This window comes from Eurosta solidaginis, chromosome 1, assembly GCF_040869045.1.
Source record: "Eurosta solidaginis isolate ZX-2024a chromosome 1, ASM4086904v1, whole genome shotgun sequence".
Taxonomy (NCBI): domain Eukaryota; kingdom Metazoa; phylum Arthropoda; class Insecta; order Diptera; family Tephritidae; genus Eurosta; species Eurosta solidaginis.
The window spans coordinates 259,042,723-259,065,801 of NC_090319.1; the positions used below are offsets into that span (position 1 = coordinate 259,042,723).

Sequence of the window (23,079 nt, forward strand, 5' to 3'; positions counted from 1 at the left end):
TTCCAAATTTTACCAAATTTCTATTTTTCGTCCAAAGTCAAAGCACTTATAAACTTTATTTATATAATCGGTCTTTCGTAATGAATTGTCACCTTTCTTCCAATTTTGGAAATTTCGATATCGGTTTTTTGTTTAAGTGGATCGCCAAACGATTCTCTTAATTCTCACAAAGTGTATATTAAAGAGAAAAGAAAGCACCCATGCCAGATTTCAACATGATATCTTCAACAGAATTTTATTTACGGCTCAAAAACTTTTTTTTTTTTCTTCTAAATGCGGGCGAAGCCACGCTCCAAATTTTTTTAAAATTTTTATTTTGCGTCATAAGGTCAACCCACAAGTTTCATCACTTTATCGATTTTTGGTAATGGATTATTGCATTTTTTTCTTGTTTCGAAATTTTTGATATCAAAGAAGGGGCCCAATCCTTTTCACATATTTTCAATACCAATCTCTTCTGGGTCAAGATATCAAATTTCGTTGATATATCAATGTTTGTTCAAATTATCGTGTTTACGGACGGACTTGTCTCAATCAAACATTTTTTGATCCTGAACGTTTTGATATAAGGACACCTATATCTATCTCAAGTCTTGTTAGCAATTACGTAGTACCGTTCTCCAATTAAAGTTATAATACCCTTGTGTACAAGTTCACGCTGAGTAAAAAAATGCGTTATAAATACTTACTTAAGTTTTTTTCGGTACAAGGATTCCTCTTATTTTACTATGTAAGCAAAAATAAGAATCAGCACACTAAAAATTGGAAACAAAATATTTTTATTATATTTAGATCGAGCTGTAAGCTAGAGCTGTGTCGTTCGTTAACTATTTCTTTCTTTCAAATAGTTCATCATGTTAGTGAAGCAACTAGTTTATAGTTAGAAAGGCAATAACTTAAAAGTTTTGTTAAAGAGGATTTATCTTAGACATTCTGTTAATGAGGCCGTATCACAGCGAAGTGATTAATAAACTCAGGAGGCCGGCTAAAAATGGTGTAACTAAAGAAATTATTATTTTTTTGACAATAAATCTATGAATTTTATGAAGTTTAAGATTTGTGAAAAAAATCAAACTTCATTTAATTCACATTTCCTCTATCAAAAATTTATTCTTTCAGTTACAACTTATTTAACCGGTTTCCTCAGATACGACAGAATGTATGCGATACTTTCGTACGATTCGTAGGGCAGTATGAAATTTGACCCCTATACGACACGCCTCAATCGTCTTTTATTAAAATCCGAAAATGTATGTATATACCATTAACTAACTCATATGCATTTTCCACTTTTTTTTACTCCATGCATAGTGATACGCTTTAATGGCCACTCTGTTTCGAAATTGCTGTTGTACAGTGTTATTAAAACTTTTAGCTTTTTTTATGTAAGTGCATATCGTTAGCTTAATTCACAAAGGTCCTAACGAACAAGTTTAAAATGTTACAAGAGAATCAAAAAACATTTTATTTTTACATTCAGTACATGCAGATATGGCTTTTTAAAAGTGGCATAACTCTGTTGTTATTGGTTCTAGCACTTCAAAATTTTCACGGGAGGTGTATTTTGATATATCAAAATGCGTGAAAACGCATTTTTGTTAACTCTGTGAATTAAACTAACGACACGTAAATAGCAATTGACCTATCAACTCAACAAAAAACTACATTTTCATTTACAAGTCACCCTGTATAAGTCCATTTTCTACACATGTGTACATACATATATGCGTTCAGGTAAGCTTCAAATCCCAGTTGTTTATCACGATATATGCAATTTAAGCTAATTTTGGTTTTGCTTTCTCGATACTTATCATGGTTGACTGGCGCTCTGATTCCATGTTGGACGACATCGGTATAGTTGAGCGCTATTGACATTGATGGCGTTGTTGAGTAGGTAATTATTAGTTACACTCTTCCAGTATGCGATACACATTTGTTTTGGCGAGCTTAAAGATACTCAGACACTTTTCGCACATATCAGTTTGAATTGGACCCCGCAATAGGGTGCACATTGGCGGGCGGCTCAGCGTTTTGTGAATAAAAAATATGTTACTTTTTTGTTTGTGCAATTTGCTTGCTTTCTTTGTTAACATGCACGCAACGCGTTGGCTTTGGGAAAGTCAAATAATAAAGAATTAATTATGTATGTTGCAAAAGAAATCTACAATGGAATGATAAAATAAAATTGCGGCTCGCAAATTAAAAAAAAAAATAATAATAAACCCACCTTAATTATTGTGCCAACATTTGTATAGCAAAGTGATAAGTTGGGTAATGAAAAAGCGAAAATGTAAAATCGTTAAAATTAAAACTAGTTGTAGAAAAATAATCAAAACTTGCGCAACTTCAGGAAGGGAAGTGAAAAACTAAAAAGCGGCTTACCCAAGCGCCATGGCTGATATAATGTATCTTGTAAGTTTTCATTCCGCAATATGGACAGAAATGCATTACCATATATTTGTACGTACATATTCATATGCGCCTGTGTATGTATGTATGTAAGCACTTATTGTGCAAGGACGAAATCTCCCCCAAACTAAAGCGTTTTTCTATAAATATTTAAATGTATAATTACAAACGTCTTCGACAAGACTTGTACTGCCTATCATTATTTGGCACATTTGATTAGCGCCTAGGAGGAAAATTAAGTGCTGAAAATAATATAAGGACGGAGATATGGGAAAAATACTAGGGATGGGGATAGGGATAGGGATTGGGACAGCGAAAGGAATATACATAGGAACGTGTACAGGGATAAGGATAATGGAAAGGGATATGAATAGGCATAGCGATAGAGATAGGGATATGTGTAGTAATAATGATGGAGAAAATGGTAAGGCTAGGGGAAGGGATAAGGTAAAGGCAGTCCTTCTCTTCCAATTAATAACGTACCGCCTATAAAATTTTCGTAAAATTTGCCAACACCGAACGGCATATGTAAGGCAGATGCATTTTCGCTAATTAAGTTAACATGGCACACAAATAGCTTCGGTTTGGTAGGCTAGTTGTACCACGGCGGCCGCTAGCAATGGAACCCGTAATGTAAGATCAAAACTAAAGTAAAATTAATATGATTAGTATTAGGCATCGGTGCATTGCGCCCTTAACTGAAATCTATTGGGCTTGAGTTTTCAGCCTATTACTCTATGTGTTCATGCTTTTAATGTATTCAAGTACCTCTTCAGGCTTTTTACTTCATATTACAAAGTAGGTAGGGTCCCTGCCTTGCAATAGCGACGCATTCGCAGATTTTGTCAACCGTCTTTTCATCCTCCAGCTCACAAAAGCGACTCATTTGTATATCGGATAGATTCAACTTACTTAGGTGATATCTTAGACTACAAAGTTCCGTTGAACTTTGGCACATAGATGCCAGCTCCCATTTTTCCGTCATAAAATTTTATTCCATCCTTGGACCAGACTTCCAAGTCAGGTACAGTATATGGTTTGCCTTTGTGCTTTGAAATAATTAACACGCTGATATTAGCTTCACTTGTATGTTTGTAACTCTCTAGGCTAGGCGCGCAAAGAGACCCTTCTAGCGGAAATTATTGAAGACTCGCAAAGGAGAGTTAGACCCAGGTTTATTAAAGGCAGCGTTTCCAAACTAAACAGAAGTAATTAACAAATTATCTGGCTCACAAATTGAACCAGACTTCTATCTGGATTTATCTGGCTGAAATCGTTGTTGTTGCATTTACATACAAAATTATTTATCTGGCTCAGGATTTTGCCACCGGATGATGGCATATATTGAAACGGGTACCACTGCGTATACGCAATAAGCTTTTATGATACTTGCTAGGGATAGTGGTGATATATTTACACATACGCAAATACGCAACTTCCGTGTTAATAAATAGTACAAATTTGGTGCGATTTACCTCAAAGGGGTGGTAGGCTGGTCCTTTCTTCTAAAATGTAATGTGCCACTTTATATTTTTGCCTACCAATTGGCGGGACTCTTAGCTGAGAAGCTTTACGAAAAGAGTTTTCCGTTAAAGAAAGATTTTCTAAAGCATTTCGATGTTAATCTTCCCCTAACTTGAGTCAAGCTCCTGCTGTTGGTGAGGCGAGCACATCATCTCTAAACCACGAAGAGAATTTTGGACGAGCTTCTCTTCCAATGTACTCATTTAAGTTTTCCTACAAATTGGCGGACGGGACCTACTTGTTTTACGCCGACTCAAAAGGACATCTACAAGGCAGATGAGTTTTCACTGAAAAGCTTTTCATGGCAGGAATACACTCGGAGTGTTTGCCAAATCTCTGCCGAGAGGCGACCCCGCTTAACATAACTTCTTTTTTTCTAAATGTAAAAACTTGTTTCTAAATTTTTGATATTTCTTTGCCTGGGACTTGAACCCAGAATCTTCGGTGTGATGCGCGGAGCACGTTACCACCACACCACTGCGGCCGCTAAGATGTTAAGTAAGTTAAAATCGAAGTGTTTAATCTGCCCTACTTGGAAATACAGCATATATAGCAGTTATGGCTGTTCGGTTCCACCCAAACTAAGATTTTGTTACATATTTGACTTTGCTTTATTCTTTTTTATTTGCAAAATTTTTATTTTATGTAAAATCAATTTTATCACTTTATCTTTTTCATATCCCCTTAAACGACGTTCAGTTTGGCATATGCCGTTACGTTTATTATGTCCTTGACCTTGCTGTTGCATAGGCTACATACGTATATTTTTATGTCCGAAATATCATAGACTATGGTTTTTTATGTCGCTCTATGCTTGGATATGTATGTATGTATATTTATTAGGGCGGGTTGATTTAAAAATCGCTCATTGCTCTGTGAAAATCGTATTCTAGGGATCAAAATAAGAAACTTTGCCGAAGGAACCATACCTCTAAAACGAATTCTGATGTCCCCCCCTTTGGGTCGAACTTTTGGGTAAGGTTAATTTCAATTCTACCTGCTGTGTCTTGTGGTGGCTTAAAAACAACAACACAAGCAATTTTACGATCTGCAATTGTGTCACAGTGATACCTTCATTTTTTAAAACGGTTGAATAAAAAACCCACACAACTATGTTTAAAAACGCTAATTTCTAATAATTTTTTTTAATTTCTTTTCTATTACTAAGTTAAATTCATTTTTTATTTACATATGTTCTGACTAAATAAATTTCTAAAGAGAAAAATAAACTCCAAAAAGAAAAAACATAGGCATTTCAAAGTGGAATTTTTCAAAATTTGCCCCTACGACCCAAAGGGGGGGACATCAGAATTCGTTTTAGAGGTATGGTTCCAAAAAAAAAAAAAAGTTTCTTATTTTGATCCCTAAAATATTATTTTCACAGAGCAATGGGCGATTTTTTTGCCTCCCCATAAATCGACCCGGCCTAATATTTATATATGGATATCTACTGCGTAAGAGTGGACTTTTTGTCTGTGTCTGAGATAAAAGCTTATGCACATCTTGCTCTGCCCTATGAGAGCAAATAAAAGTGAAAGTATGTGTTGCACTTTCTACCAAATAAATAATGGATATGGCTATCGTTTGGAAATTACCTTCCGACAAAGATTGGCAAAACAGCGAACCTAATAGAATTCAATAATTAGAGCAGACAATGTAGGCGCCAAAGGGAGTTGGGCATTAAGAGTATGGGGACGCATTCTGTTTAGTGTTGTGAACTCAAAAAACCCTGAAGATTATAATTCGGACTGTTGCCGTTACAACTACTGTCATTTTCTACATTCGCGATTTTCTAGATTTCTGAGAAGTAATTTGTTTGCATCAAGAATGATATACTACATGTCTAATAAACTGGGTCCAACAATTTTTTAAATTTTATCGCTAAATTTGAAACTTATGTTGAGAATGTTGAGGTACAATGAGGTATTGATGTGTAAACATTGCTCACGATAAGGGGAATGTAAACGTATGTTAAGTGTAAGCGTAGTCTTTGGAAGTGGTATGCTATACGGGGAACATAAAATGTAAGTACAGGCGTAATTTGTGGGATTGGTATGCTGTATAGGAGAATGCAGAATGTAAGCGTAAGTGTAGTCATTGCACCGTAGCTTAATTTGGGAAGAATGCACGTGGTACAGTTGATAGAAGCAAAATCATACAGCTAATTAGGACAATGCAAAGTGTATTACAAATTTGTTATCGAAACAGTTGATTTCGTTTGTTATCGCTAAGTTATCGGGTTGCTATCGCCGAGGTATAGAGGAGATATCGATTTGTTATCGAAGTGCTATGAATTTGGTATCCATAGCGATGGTTATCAATAACCTTTTTAGCGACGACTTATCCGTTTGTTATTGAAAAGTAAGGGAATTATTATCTAAACGTTTTCGCTTTGTTAAAGAAACGTTATCGGTTTGTTATAAATAAAATATCGATTTATCAAAAATTAATCGATATTTTATTGAAAATTTATAGATTTTTTATCGAAAATTTATCAACTAGTTATCGAAATATTTTTTTATTATTACAAAATTACCGATTTTCTATCGAAAAGTTGTAGACAATGATTATTTTGGTCTTAAGAAACTTTATATATCCTTCTAACCAGGTTGTCCCCCATAAAGTATCCTTTTCAATTCACCAAACAATGAAAACCCGACTACGGAAAAAGACATCAGAGCCCAAACGAGAGTTAGAAAGCAATATGAACTGCTCTTCAAACTAATGGCAATCGTTCCAGTTGCTAGTTGGGCTAGTGCCTTAAAGCCCCGACACTAAGCACTTTTTCATATAGATGAGTTTAACACATGCTTATGCATTAAGAGTAGATTGCACGTATTTTTATGGAGAACGGTAGAATTAGCGACACTGGCGCCATCTGATATTGAAAAGTAGCCATCTCCCAAATTTTGTTCCAAGCAAATCATAATAAGAAGAATTTGACATTTGCTTTGGCTAAGGGTGTTGGCACACTTTGCAAGTGAAATTATTTCTCCCACTGGTTGGTAAATTTTCTAACATTTTTCACAATTAAAAACTGCAATATAACAATCGAATACGACACAAAATATGTAAGCGATTATTTTTGTTGTATAGGGAGAATGTTTACAACAGTGCGTTCGCGAAATTTTACATGTGAATGGGCAAGGCGTAATAAACTACAATTGCCAAGTCTGAAGTTCCTTCATATTTACAAACGCAACATCTTGGTTGATTGTGGCGATGTTATTGGAATGCATAAGCTTGTGTTAAACGCATCTATATGAAAAATGTCATTGTGTCACCGCCTTTAATGGTACTTGTTAAAAAGGGGCGTACCGAAACTACATGTATGTATCTAGCAAAGAACCCTCAACACCGATAACACTCTTTGAGACCTTCGCGGAGTGTATTTATCGTTAAAACAAAAACAACAGCAATGACGTATCAATTTTAAAATGTTATTATACCAACACGCTATCAACATAAATTTTGTATTAGGCACGAAATTTTGCAACTTTTTTCGACCCAGCCCAATGTACACATTTTATTATCCGAACGAGTGACAGGTAAATGCGCGCATTGTCACATTACCAAGGGGGTAATTTATACGACTGTCATATTTGTCTTAATATAGGCATTGAATCGTTCGTTAGATATGCAATAATTGGTTATAGTTAACTCTGATAGCGGTACTAACACATCAATACAGGTGCCTGAGCGCCATTTTATATTTATGAAAGTTTGTACAAGTGTTGCCTTAATCTAGACACAAATAGGTCGCAGGGATACAAGCCCCTAGAGACGTCTAAAATGTTGAAAAAGTTGAGCTTTGCAAAATCAGACGCTTAGGGCCCATTACTGATACTTAGCGTAGACTTGACTTGGCTTGAGAACTGTCACTTACAGTTCTGTTAAATGAACATTGCATGTTACTGATTACTCAAAACTTAAGCTGGAGTCATTGGTGCCGTATGTCGTATCGCTGTATCCGTATCCCTAACGTAATCAGCTGTTTATCGTTACGACGGTAAACCAAAACCCAATTGGTTGGCTACGATACGGTTACGACCTTAGCGGCACCAATAATCGATTGCATTGATTCTCATAAGGTTGGTCGAATCAGCTGTTAAAAGGTTACCGATACGGTTACCGATAAAGCACCAATGTCTCCAGCTTTAGCAACACTTACCTTCACTTAGAAGTCTGTTGAATTTTGATTTTCTAAGTGACGTTTACATTTTGAGATGCCATTTGTTTGTTTCCATTTCATTTTGACATTTTGTCATACAAATTGACATTTATTTAAAAATAAATTTCAACGCTGATTATGATGCCAGATTGTATGCGCAAAGTGGAGTATAATCGTGGCTAAGTTGCCAAGTTTACGCCAAGTCAAGTCAAGTCTATGCTAAGTATCAGTAATGGGGGCTTTAATTACTTCTGCAGTTCGTGATAAAATGACTGACCGTTAAAAGGAAGATAGTGAAGATGAGGTGGGTAAAAAGAAAGGAAAAGCGAAAGGAAGAGTGAAAGGAAAAGGCAGAAAAAAGCGAGAGGAGAGAAAAACAAATAAGGAAGAGAACGGTTAAGGAATGGGTCGGAATGAGATAAAAACACCGAACAAAGAAAGGGTGAAAGATTTGACAACCTTGAAAGTGCAAAGCCGCATGTCTTAAACAGATTTTTAACAAAATTATTTAATATTGAATTGCGAGTGTTTAATAAAATTTAAACAATAAAAACACTAATTCGACTTAAATAAACGTTACTCTTATTCGTTAAGAAGAAATTAAAGCAAAAAAACAACACTCTAACTGCTTAGCAAACCTAACCTCAAAGTGGATGTGGACCCCGAGGAGCCTGGGGGCTGCTGGGTACACCAATATAGAGAAAGGAATAAAAACCCGAAAATCGATATGGACATAACACCGGATTTGACAAATAATGAAAACAATACATTGTACACTCGACAAACAACTAATCACAAACAAGCAAGACAAATTAAATCAGAAAATATCGTGGGAAATATGAACATGCACGCAACAACTACTCATCAAACTACACCAAAAATTAATGAAAACGGGGGTATAACTACGCTCACTAAACCTGCATCAAATATGGCAGAAAATTCATATTTGTACTACGACAAAGACCACAAAGAACCATTTTTGGTATACATCGACAAAAAACAAAATGAACTAGAAAGAAACTCAATTAACGCAGTAGCCGTAGCCAACCTTCTTAAAATTCTTAATTACGAAGAAGTGGAGGAGATAAGCAAAGTTGGTTTTGGTAGAGTAAAAACTATTTGAAAAAATGCAGAAATAACAAATAAAATTTGCTATGATAACACGATTAGAAACAAAGGTTACGAACCGAAAATACTACAACACTGCCTTTTAAAAACGGGTATCATTTTTGATATCCCCACGGAAATGTCAGTGGATGAACTACACAAAAATATTAGTTAAACAGTACCTATAATGAAACTTGTAAGAGTCGAAAGAATAGATAAGGACGTAAAGAAAAACGAATTCCAACAAGACGTGTAAAAATATTTTTTTAAGGGACGGAATTATTTATGCACACACAAAAATAATGGTAAAACCATTCATCACCATAACACAATTCTTTGCTCAAAATTGCATAGAAAAGGTAGAACGATACAAAAAATGTTACCAGGTACATCCTACAGAAGAACAATGCAAAACAACAATGTGTGTTAACTGCAATTTTCAACATCCCCCAACAGCAAAAGACTGTCCAGCACGGGTGAAAGCAAATGTATATAATCAAAAGAACAATGACATTAGAAAACAGTTCATACGAAGATGCACATAAAAAAGTAACCAACATTTTGGGTAACAAATTTGAACTACTAGACAACTTTGAACAAAATTTCCCGCAACTACAGACAACTGACGCGAACAAACAAAATGTTGAGAACGATACCACATCGTACATACACAAAATGGTGCCATATGCGAAAGTTGTTAAAAGCATCAACAAAAACAGACAGCGAGAAGAACAAAACGCAATCAACACAGAAAATGAATGGCGGGCAGCCATAAAACCAGTAACGGCTGAAATTACTATAGGCACAAATAAAATTAAAGACACACAAGAAGTCTTTAATAAACTAAGTTTAGAAATAAAACATTTAGCATCGAATGCAAATGAGAGACTAAACCACAATGCGATGGATTTACTAAGCAATATTCGTATTGCAATCAATAAAATTAACAATGGGGCATATTCATAGTCAAGTTAAAGTATGCGCTAAAAAAGTTAGAGCATGTTTCAATAAAAAGTACACTTTATCTTTATCATAGTCGCAAAAAAACCGAATTCATCGGTTAGAGCCATCGCTAAAGTTAGAGAGGCGAAAAGCTGTCACTAAAGATATTACTAAAATTTGTCAAATGAAATGAAATTTCAACTTACGTGTGTATTCGGTAATTTAAGCTGGATTTTTGATTCAAGAAGAAGAAAATGTCTTACTTTAAGGAAATCGAAAGAGATTTTGAAATTATTGACGATTCGCGATTAATGAGGAAGCCAAAAATATATAAAGAACGATTTGATCCATTTAAAACAAATGGATACAAGGTTTCTTTAAATACTAAAAAACATAATTCGTTTTGCGAGCACAGCTAATTATTTAATACAATTTGTATTCTTTTTGGTATTAGACAAAAAGTGCACACGGCGATGGTTACCAGGGCATGTTTCTGAATTTCTCTTCTTCATCGGATGGCGATCTTCGAACTCAAGTACCTGCATTTGAAAAACAAGCTAATGGTGAAGTGAAATTCAAAATCAAGTCCTTGTAACCATCTCTATAATATGAATAACAAACGTAATTCAATCTAAATATTTCAAATATACAACATGTTAACACCGTTCTATCATTTGGTGCTAACCACTTCTTATTGTATTTGTATCTGGATTTGTGTATAAAATGAATAATAAAACTAATTACTACAAAATACTTAAATGGAATCATTCTTCCAAGCAGATATGAGTATATATACATATAAAGCAGCGAACAGAAAAATAGCAGTGCAATTTTTATTAAATTTCGTCAATTTTCTATAACATCTATGTGGCAGTTTATTAGTTCCCACAAGCAGTCCTTCTCGCGGTAACTCAGTTTTGTTCTCTTTTATTATTCTATAGTAATAAATACAAATTTTAATTAAATAACGAAGTTAAAATACATTTTTTATTAACAAATTGCTTACTTTTTGCATTTTTAGCAATCAGGCGCAAGAAATGAATAACAACAAGCAAACGTCCAGACGAGTGATTTGACAACATTGCGTAATAGATTTTTTTATGTAATAGAATTTTGCCTAAAGTAGGCTCTCGTTACAGCATGCCACTAAACTGACTATGATATACTTAGAAATGAAAGGTACTCTATCTTTTTAGTGCCGCACCAAGTGAAGCATACTCTAACTCAGGACTATGAATATGCCCCATTATTTTTGACACAACACTAATTTCCCATGACCCCAATGTCTGATCAGATTTAGGTCTTACAATTAAGCATCCAAAGCTTGAAAAAGCAAGGTAACAAAAAAATACTTGAAATTTATCTTTTAAACAATAAAACGGACATACTTAGCCATATTAGCCGAAACATGGCTAAAAAACATCAAATATTTAGGAAGATATATTAGTACCAATAACGCTTGTGCGCAACACATTAACCAGATAGTTAAGAAAACTAATAGAACATGCCAATTTTTAAATATTTTGAGCGGCTATAAATTCGGTATAGCACCTCTGAAGGCTTTACACCTGTATAAAGCTTTCGATGAGAGCTAAAATGGATTACGCAGCTTCCACTTTTGCTAATATGCCAAAATCGGTTTTACGGAAACTATCAACATGTAGTAATACCAATTGAAGACGTTGTATTGGTCTAATAAGATCTACTCCAACACATGTTATATACATGCCATATGGCGGCTAAGATGGCAACGATTTACAGGCTAGAGGTGGCAACAGCTAAAGAAATTATAAAATATAAAGCATACAAACTACCAACAAGTCAGGAAGGCTAAGTTCGGGTGTAACCGAACATTACATACTCAGTTGAGAGCTTTAGAGACAAAATAAGAGAAAATCACCATGTAGGAAAATTAACCTAGGGTATCTGTTTGTATGGCATTGGTATCAAATGGAAGGTAATAAAGAGTATTTTAAAATGGAGTGGATCATAGTTCTACAGGTGGACGCCTTTTCGAGAAATCACCATAAAGGTGGACCAGGGGTGACTCTAGAATGTGTTTGTACGATATGAGTATCAAATGAAAGGTGCTAATGAGTATTTTAAAAGGGAGTGGACCTTAGTTCTATAGGTGAACGCATTTTCGAGATATCGCCATAAAGGTGGACCAGGGGTGACTCTATAATATGTTTCTACGATAATTAAAGGTATTAATGAGGGTTTTAAAAGGGATGAACCTTAGTTGTATATGTGAAGGCGTTTTCGAGATATCGGACCAGGGTGACCCAGAACATCATCTGTCGGGTACCGCTAATTTATTTATATATGTAATACCACGAAGAGTATTCCTGTCATGATTCCAAGGGCTTTGGATTTCGCCCTGCAGAACTTTTTCATTTTCTTCTACTTAATGTGGTAGCTGTCACACCCATTTTACAAAGTTTTCCAATCCAATCACCGTGTTTCATCCCTTTTTCGTGTTTGTAATTATGGCATTTTTCTAATTTTTCGATATCGAAGAAGTGGGCGTGGTCATAGTCGTATTTCGCCCATTTTTTATACCAAGATAAAGTGAGTTCAGATAGGTACGTGAACTAAGTTTAGTAAAGATATATCGATTTTTGGTCAAGTTATCGTGTTAACGGCCGAGCGGAAGAACAGACGGTCGACTGTGTATAAAAACTGGGCGTGGCTAAAACCGATTTCGCCCATTTTCACAGAAAACAGCTATCGTCATAGAAGCTGTGCCCTTACCAAATTTCACAAGGATTGGTAAATTTTTGTTCGATTTATGGCATTAAAAGTATTCTAGACAAATTGAATGAAAAAGGGCGGAGCCACGCCCATTTAGACATTTTCTTTTATTTTTGTATTTTGTTGCATATTTTAACCAATTTAGTGCAATTCCTCTTATTTGCAACCTTCTGCTAACGTTCGAATCACTAAACTGTTGTATAAATAATTCAACTATTCAATAATGCAAAAAGGCCTTTATTAGACTACTTTCAAAATAACATATCTAATGCTCGCCAGATAGCATCTTAAATCACTCTGATTGTCGTGCCTCTACTGTTGCTGCCTTTGATACTGTCTGGTTTCCTCGTTGCATATTTCTAGGCTTTTCTATTCTAGAATTTACTAGTTAGTTATCAGATATAAAATTACTAGCTATAACTACGTTTATAGCTTCTGATATGCGCGTGTATATGTGAGTAATACTTGCACAAATGATTGCCTTATTTTGTTAACATCTCAGATAAGATATATGCATGTGTTTTTACGTCTCTTCTCCGCTGCTCGTATGGACATATGGGTAGACATAATTATTGATTTAATCATGTGCATACAAGTCACTGTTTAGCATCGGCTTAGAGATGATAGTATCCCTTAGTGTTGCTAATATTCGTCACACTGCCCTCCACCTAAGTCCTGATCTAAATGCCGCTGGCATCTCCAAATGTACCACTCTTCTTCTGCGTGGTTACCCAATGGTTTGTATGCGGTAGATGGTATCACAGATCTTCTTCTCAACTTTGTATGGGCCTTCCCAAGTGCACCGAAATTTGGATGGAACACCTTTCTGCCGGTGAGGTTTATATAACAGTACTAAATCTCCCTCCAAGAAACCTTCCGAATTATTGTTCTCATCGTACCTGCATTTCATCTTATTACTCATTATCCTGGATCGTTCCCTCGCACTCTGTTGTTTGGCCAATGAAGAACTACTTCGCAGAGCTTGATCTTGACGGATTGACTTTGCATAATCAGTATCGTCTTGACGTTTCACAACAGTAGTGCGCGCTGGCTTGAAACCGCCCTTGCATTCTTTTTGGAAAATTCTTTCAGTCGTTTTAGTGCGTCCCTTAGGGTTTGTCAATGCCAGTGTTTTTCTCGCAGGTACGATTAGTTTTGATTTGTTTGGCCCTTTCGTTCCGTCAACCCTTGCCCGATCTGCTGCCTTTGACTTTTGTGGTTTTTGTCGAATCTCTTTCACCAGCACTCGATTAGTGCTGAACCCTTTTTCCAAACTGAAATTAAGTGGCACATCTTGGTTCTAATAGCACATAATCCTTCTCCGCATACCGATCCTGATGCTATGGTCAACTAAGAAGTCCACTCCCAATATGACTTCATCAACAATCTCCGCCACAATGAATTTGTGTAGAAGCATGACCTTCCCAATTAAGACTTCACATATCACTCCTCCATGGACGTGGTTATACTCGCCCGTGACCGTACGCAACCTTGCTCGAGGTAACGGTTTTACTCTCCTGTTAACCAAATCAGATCGAATTAAGGAATGAGTCAGTACACTTTCTTTGCCATCCATATTCCCTCTGAGAGTAAGACTGCTCGATTTTCTTCATATTTGCGACACAGATATCACAGGACATTCAATAGCTGGAGCTAGCTCTCGATCTCTACATCTTACTCGCTCTTGCTCACCCCCTCCAGCTTTGTTATTAAGACCACCCATGCTGTTGAAACCACTGGGATCAAGATCGCAATAACGTGCAATGTGACCGGGCTTCCCGCATTTGAAGCATTTGGTAACTCTTTCACTCCGCTTTTGCGATCCTTTCAGCGCCTCCAATATTGTGTTCACCCAGTCTGGCCTTTCCACCTCCACACGTCGTGCTTTGAACGCTGGCTTACAGAGAAGCGATGCTGTTTCCTGAATCAGAGCATGTTATACCGTTTCTGTGAATGTAGGTTTTGGATTTCAGTATGTTGCTCGCTTCGTTTCGATATCCCGTATTCCATTCATAAAGCTCTGGATTTTTACCCTTTCGGTATATTCCAAGGGTGCGTCCACATTCGCTAAATGTGCCAGCCTTTCAACATCCGCCGCAAACTCTTGCAATGTTTCACTAGGCCTCTGAAAGCGGTTCAGTAACTCCATTTGGTATATCTGTCTCCTATGCTCGGTTCCGTATCGTCTCTCTAGAGCGCCGATCAATGCTTCATAACTGTTCCTTTCGTACTCTGGAATAGTCTGTAAGATTTCAGCTGCAGGCCCTTTCTTTCAATGCCACAAACAGTGCAGCAACTTTATCTTCAGCATTCCAGTTGTTCACTGCTGATGTCTTCTCAAATTGAAGCTTAAACACCTGGAAAGGAACAGATCCGTCAAAAGATGGAGTTTTTACCTTCGTAGTGCTCGCTGAAACAGCGGGCGATTGCATTATTCTTCGTCCATGCGCGCTTCGAGTTTTGATGATATCCGCGCCTCTTGTGCTTCTAGTTGTAATTTTATGCGTGTCTCTTGTTCTTTCAGTTGAGTTGCCATATATGTCTTTTGTTCTTCCAGCTGTGATGAAATTTGTGTTTGCTTTGCTTCAATCTTTGATGTTATGCGTGATTCTAGTTGATATGTTATATCTGTCTTTTGCGATTCCAGTTGGGATGACATTTGTGAAGACATTTGGTTCAACACTGCTAGTATCGCGCTAGTGTCAACACTTGCCAATGGATTCGGAGTCTCTATCTTCTCCTCCATTTTAGTCGCTGGCTCTTCCACATCAGGATAAAAGACATAATCGTCTACATTAATTCCTTCCAACTCCAATACTTCTCGTAGCCGTGCTTGAAGTTCGATCTTATTGCCGGTTGTATTCAATCCGCGGCTCTCCAACTCCTTCTTTAGTTGCTGGATCCTCAATTCACTCAACTTTGCAATGTCCAAGTTGTATTCGCAATCTTCGGAATTTATTCAACAATTCCTCTTCTGATGCCAATTGTAACGAATTTAGTGCAATTCCTCTTATTTGACACCTTCTGCTAACGTTCGAACCACTAAGCTGTTGAATAAATAATTCCACTATTCAATAATGTAAAATGGCCTTTATTTGACTACTTTCAAAATAACACTTCTATTGCTCGCCAGATAGCGTCTTAAATCAAACTGATTGTCGTGCCTCTACTGTTGCTGCCTTTTATACTGTCTGGTTTCCTCGTTGCATATTTCTAGGCTTTTCTACTCTAGAATTTACTAGTTAGTTATCTGCTATAAAATTACTAGCTATAACTACGTTTTTAGTTCTCATATACGCCTGTATATGTGAGTAATACTTGCACAAATAATTGCCTTCTTTTGTGAGCATCTCAGATAAGATATATGTTTGTGCGTCTCTTCTCCGCTGCTCGTATGGACATGGGGTAGACATAATGATTGATTTAATGATGTGCATACAAGTCACTGCTTAGCATCGGCTTAGAGATGATAGTATGCCCTAGTGTTGCTAGTATTCGTCACAATATTATCATCACGGGAGTTGAATGTTAACATTATTTACTTATATACTGTAAAGATATTCAATTTTTTGTTAAGATTTGACTTTAAATTTTTTTTTTTTAAAGTGGGCGTGTTCGTCATCCGATTTTGCTATTTTTATTTGACACACATATAGTAATAGGGGTAACGTTCCTGCCAAATTTCATCATAATGTCTTCAACGACTGCCAAATTACAGCTTACAAAACTTTTAAATTACCTTCTTTTAAATGTAGGCGGTGCCACGCCCATTGTCCATAATTTTACTAATTTTCTATTCTGCGTCATAAGGTCAACCCACCTACCAAGTTTCATCGCTTTATCCGTCTTTGGTAATGAATTATCGCATTTTTTCCGTTTTTCGAAATTTTCGATATAAAAGTGGGCGTGGTTATAGTCCGATTTCGTTAATTTTAAATAGCGATCTGAGATTAGTGCCCAGAAACCTGCATATCAAATTTCATCAAGACACCTCAAAATTTACTCAAGTTATCGTGTTCACGGACAGACAGACGGACGGACGAACGGACATGGCTAAATGGATTTCTTTTTTCGCCCAGATCATTTTGATATATAGAAGTCTATATCTATCTCGATTAGTTTATGCCGTTTCGGGGTACCGTTATGCGAACAAAATATATGTGAGCTCTTCTCAGCTGAGTATAACAAAATAATGAAAGAATGGGAGAGAGAATGCAAAAGAAAAATAATAAATAAAGGTAAAGATTAAGGACAAATTTATCCGGAACTAATTAAAAAACCATGGTAAACTTGAACCAATTGAAATAAAAGAATTCGACAGAATTTTAACTAACCACACATTTTGCAAAGACACACTACACAAAATGAACATATATGATGACAATTATTGTGAATCTTGCAACACAACTGAAAATACTAATCACATTTTATTCCATTGCAACAAATACGCAAACATTAGAAGCAAATACCCATTATTACAAAATCATTCCACATTAATCGATATGTACAAGGAAAAGGGTAAATAAAAAGAACACAAAGAAGAAAGAAAATGAAAGTACGATGAAGAAAAGTAGAACCAGTCAGAATTAAAGCAAGAGATAAGCTACCAAGAAAAGGGGAAGGCAGATAGATAGACATCGACAGAGGGAAATATTATCTGTGTTTTTTACATCTATATATACGCTTAAACCTTATATGGATTACTAAGCGTTAAACTTTATGTACATTCCTTAAATTGCTGCGCAGAAAATTAGTACTCCTAAATTTCAATACGCATTATACTCAGATGCAACTCAAATATGTGTCTATGTTTCACCTCTATGTATTACCTTTACAAATGGTGTGTGTCCACTATTCACCCCAACGGATTCAGCTATAGGTTATACAGTATGGCCAACGGAGGTTTGTGTCTCCGCTTTTCGGTACAACATGTTCTGTAGCTAGCTGCCGCTAGATGGGTCTCCTAAACATTATCTAAGTGAGGATAACCCTTTTTTTACCCGCAAGCGTAGACGTATATGCGTGTAAAAAACACGGCTAAAGTTTAAGCGTATATGTATATATGTAGATGTAAAGAAAACACAGCTAATAACAGCTTTAATGAGAAAAGCTTCGTGGACTTATTATCGATAGCGAATTATTATCGTCAAGTAACTGGACATGGACTTTTTATGATTTCTTATCGGCTTTTAATCGACGGGTTATAGATGTGTTATCGAGTCTATATTGAAGTTTTAGCGCTTTCTGTTTGGTAACAAACCGATGAGTCATGGGTTACAAATCGATAACTTTTCAATAGCAAATTGACAACGGCCGATAATATATTGGTAATACTCCGATAACAAATCGATAACTTTTCGACATAAGAGATATATTTTTGATAACATATCGCTTACTTTTCGATAAATAAGCAATACTTTCGGTGCATAAATTTATAACTTTTCAATAGTAAATCGATAATTTTTCGATGCCTAATCGATACCTTTTCGGTAACAAACCAATAATTTTCGATAACCCCCAGATAACAAATCGATAACTTTCGATTGCAAATCAACAACAATTTTTTGATAGCATGTCGTCATGTTACTCGTCGATAAGAAATAAATAGCTCATCGATAACCTTTGTTATCGATAGCAAATTTATCACACTTCGATAAGAAATCAATAGCTTGTGAACACCTCGTCGATAACACACCTTTGACAAACCCTTTCTTTGCTTTCCTTTTCTTTGATTTAATTTTACTTTACTTTACCTTGCTCGCCTTGATTTGCTTTCTAATTTAGGTTATATATGTAAATTCAACCGCATACAAAAGTTTGAATTACAATTTTTGATTTCCACTTAATTTGCTATCACCAACACAGTTATATAAAATTCCTATTCTTAATTAACTATTTCTCGCATTGACTTTCTTTTCAGCTAAAATCGCAATTATTAAAGTTAATGCCTTTCCTTAATTCAGTTGTGGTTTACTTTGCTTTTGTACAAGATCCACATGGCGAAATATGGACGACCGTTTTGAAATGCACTCCCATTGTAATGTTGATGTTCTATGTTGTGGCAAAAGGATTTGCTTTAGCACCTGCGTAAGCCTCTTTTTAAATGCTTTTAGTCACTCACGATAAAATTTTTATTACCTAATCTTGTTTCTTATATAGATTTAAACGCTCCCAGCGCATATTGCTTGGCTTAATTTGTTCGTGCGTTGGTGATGCATTGCTCAATATCAATCTCTTCCCACATGGCATGGGTGCATTTGCTATAGCGCATATCTGGTACATATCAGCGTTTGGTTGGAAACCACTGAAACTCGAACTCGGTGTAATATTTTATATTGCCGGTGTAGTGAGTAAGTAAAAATCAATTTGACTGTGCCTATTCAAATTGTATTAATATTCAAAACTTTATTCTTTTACAGGCGTTTCGATTGTTTTCAATCGTCTCGACGTCATACTCGCGATTGGTCTTCCCACTTATACTGCCCTATTGTTGACCACTTGTTGGCGTGCACTTGCACTCGCTCTCCAATGCTCCAGCTTCATACATAACTTTTGTGCTATGGGGACTGTAGTATTTCTTATATCCGATTTGTTAATTGGTATTAATATGTTCCTGATTGCTGTGCCGTATTCAAGGGTATGTATAATAATAAAACATCAACCTGTCCTACAACTTCTGCATCTGCCTCTACATCTAGTCTTATCCCAGATTTCACCTTTCGTGAAGATGTGGTCGACAGTAGATTTACCAAGCCTGCATCCACATTATAATTTCCCATGAGTTCGTCGACTTGTAGACGGGATATTGCCATTTTCACCTTGTCATGTCGGGTGACGGAACGTTTATGACGTCGTCAGGCATTGGGCTAACGGGTGCGTCATCTGCAAAGCTATAGAGGAGAAATATTCGCTGCTTAACTTAAGCACCCTCTCTACCTCGGTTACCTGGTCACCATCATCATACCTGCAGGAATCCGCTCTATTTTGGTCCTATCTTTTTTCGCCGGTTATTTTTTGGCATTATACTTATCAACCTGAATCTGAAGCTCGTCGCACTCGCGGCTTATACGTTTTCGAGTATCTTCTTCTGGCGTAGCTTTTCCTTCTTTGCGTCACCATACGGTTCACATACAATGCCGTTGCTGCGTCCTTACGTTAAGTTGGCAATTCGATATCGCCTTTTTTTTCGAGGCAATCTTTTTTTCCGATTCGCTTGACCACTGTGATGTCCTCAACAGGGACGAGAAATGTGCTCCCACAGCGCGGTTACATCGATAGGTTGAAGGGTGTTCTCAGATAGCAGGTGTCAGAGCCGAGTGGAAAAATCTGTTCTATGTTCGGGATGTAGCTTTTGTCACTGAACACTTTCATTGCGATACAGAGTCCAGCTTTCCACAAGATCATATCCCGATATTTGGATCACGCACATCTAGAATACTGGTGCTATTATTGCTGTCGACCACGATGTGATCAATTTGGCTTCGTGTTCTTTGTTCTTCTTATGCTGAAACCTACCGGTAACCATATTTCGACAGAAACATCGTATTCTTTGATCCGGAGACAGCCAAGCAACTTCGTTAACCTCTTATTCTGAAACCCTCAGATGGTCATATTTAGAGAGGCATGGCCAGTGTATCAATATTAACCCGCTGGAAGATGTTACGTCCCTTCTTATGGCCACTATGGTAGATGTCGAAGGCCCTATTGATCTTCTCACTTACCACGTCAGACTTTGCCTTTGCGAAGACATCGGTACATGATTTCAAAACACACCTTTTAAAATGTTTACCTCGACGTCATCAGAAAATAGAGATCTCAATCAAGGCATGGTACCTACACTTTTTTAATTGGAAGGAATTTTTACTAGGTTGTTCCGAAGCCCAGCGCGCAACCCAGGTACGCGATTGGGAATTTTTTACTTAGGGCCGTTTTCACCATCTCTAGTTAAGTAAGAATTTAACTAAAAGGTAGCAATCTTTTAGGCTGGGTTTTTCAGTTCGAGTTTAATTTCCAGTTAAAGTTAACTAGAGTGTAACCTTGCCACTTTGTTTGATAACATCAAATTTTGCTACTCATCTCAGCTAAGCGGCCGAATTGGCAGGGTGAAACTCTAGACTCCAGTCAACTTTAACTGGAGTTTAAACTCCAATGTGTTCTTCGGCACCAAATCGGAATATCTTCTTAGTACAAATACCCTCTCGGACTCTGCGGACCCTTTTTCAACATATTTGATTGAGTTAGAATTTAACTCAGATTCATTTGGCAGTTTCGTTTGAACCAACACAGGGTGGCCAGCCCCCCATTTAATCGATAATTTTGAATATTTTGTAGATCGAATCGCAGCAAGTTATCGGGTGTACACGAAAAACCAGCACAACAGCTAATTTTTGTTTACACTTTTGCTTTGCTCTTAACGAGAATTTGTATGATTAACTGAAGTTTGTAGCATAGGGTCTAATTATATTTAGCAAAGATTATCTGTATGAAGTCCCCTTTCTGAAAAAGGTCATGGTTACTCCGTTCGAAAAATAATTAAAATGTGTTGTTTGCCTAATATGAAGTATTATAATAGGGGGACTCATGATAGCATATAAACTTATAAGGTGTAAAATTATATCCATTTACACACGCGGTTATATGAACGCACCTAGTAATACTCTTGATAAACTTGATTGTTTTTCAGCTGCATTATTTCCAAAAAAATTTTTTTGATTGTTATACAAATTAAAAAATACCAAGATTAAGTGAAAAATCAAAACTAAAACGTCTTTACTAAGATATTCTTGTAAATTACTTGCTGATGTTGGAGATTTCTGATGAAAATGCCTGCTGTAATGTCTGCAAGGTTGCATTCCTTTGAGTTTATCGCGTTTACACAATAGGGGGACTCATGATAGCATATAAACTTATAAGGTGTAAAATTATATCCATTTACACACGCGGTTATATGAACGCACCTAGTAATACTCTTGATAAACTTGATTGTTTTTCAGCTGTATTATTTCCAAAAAAAATTTTTTTGATTGTTATACAAATTAAAAAATACCAAGATTAAGTGAAAAATCAAAACTAAAACGTCTTTACTAAGATATTCTTGTAAATTACTTGCTGATGTTGGGATTTCTGATGAAAATGCCTGCTGTAATGTCTGCAAGGTTGCATTCCTTTGAGTTTATCGCGTTTACACAATGAAATGTGCGCGTAAATTTATACAAATTGTGTAAATGATTTTTCATACAAAATTTGACAGCTCGTGCGTAAACTAGATAAATTTATACGTTTACACACTTTATAAGGCATTTATACGGTTACATGAGTCCCCCTAATGAAATGTGCGCGTAAATTTATACAAATTGTGTAAATGATTTTTCATACAAAATTTGACAGCTCGTGCGTAAACTAGATAAATTTATACGTTTACACACTTTATAAGGCATTTATACGGTTACATGAGTCCCCCTAATAGTAATTTCTAACGTATCATGTATGTATTACCCTTTCAGCTTCTTATCATGTCAACATATTATCTTGCTCAATTTGCGATTGCATTCAGCACAGCCGATGAGTGCCCTGAACTTGGGAAACATTTAGAAAATGACAGACCGACGCACAAAGGTCGTAGCGTCAAAACGAAAGACTGACTAGTCACCGAGAAAATTGCGCTGCATTAAAGAAAAGTATAGCTCAATTTTGAAAAGCAATAATAACAAAAAACTTCATGTGCAATAAACTGTGTTGCCTAAGTCGAACAGTGACCACCAAATAATTAAAATCATTTTAAAGAATAGACCAAATATTGTCCCAATACTTCCATTGTACCTTCACTGTCTGGACATTTCCATGAACAAAGGTTACTTTAGCGTACATGTGTATGTATGTATGTACATCATATAGTTATACAAATTATTAAAAAGTATTTGTACATAGTAAAACAGAAAATATATATTACATATATTTAAGTATTTACTCTTGTTAGTTTAGGTATTATAAAGGTGTCAATTTATCTACATATAATACATAATATATATTATTATAACTAATATATGATCCGTGTGGTTGATTTAATAATCCGTAGTAGTTATTTAGATTTTGGTGTTCATTTTAATAATAATAATATAAACATTAATAATAAAGGCATATGTGATTGTAAACAAAAAAATCGTGCAACTTGA

General features: G+C 36.1%; 2 protein-coding genes across 2 annotated transcripts in view; one reads left to right on the plus strand and one right to left on the minus strand.

Annotated features, from left to right (window-relative positions):
- The window catches only part of Gycalpha99B (guanylate cyclase 1 soluble subunit alpha 2), a 40,047-nt gene that overhangs the window by 15,039 nt on the left and 1,929 nt on the right, over positions 1-23,079 (minus strand). The gene's annotated exons all lie outside the window — the stretch shown is intronic.
- On the plus strand, positions 1,973-23,079 carry LOC137237188 (lysoplasmalogenase TMEM86A). The gene is made up of 5 exons (XM_067760523.1): positions 1,973-2,412; positions 18,828-18,994; positions 19,067-19,257; positions 19,327-19,544; positions 22,411-23,079. Exons 1-5 carry the CDS (start codon positions 2,392-2,394, stop codon positions 22,546-22,548), a joined length of 735 nt encoding a protein of 244 aa, XP_067616624.1. The 5' UTR covers positions 1,973-2,391; the 3' UTR covers positions 22,549-23,079.

Bases quoted from the DNA above. Each gene is read 5' to 3' on its own strand.
- LOC137237188 (XM_067760523.1), top strand. From the start codon at position 2,392: ATGGCTGATATAATGTATCTT. The intron at 2,413-18,827 runs GTAAGTTTTCAT...CTTTCTTTTCAG, and splicing joins TGGCTGATATAATGTATCTT to CTAAAATCGCAATTATTAAA. The intron at 19,258-19,326 runs GTAAGTAAAAAT...ATTCTTTTACAG, and splicing joins TTATATTGCCGGTGTAGTGA to GCGTTTCGATTGTTTTCAAT.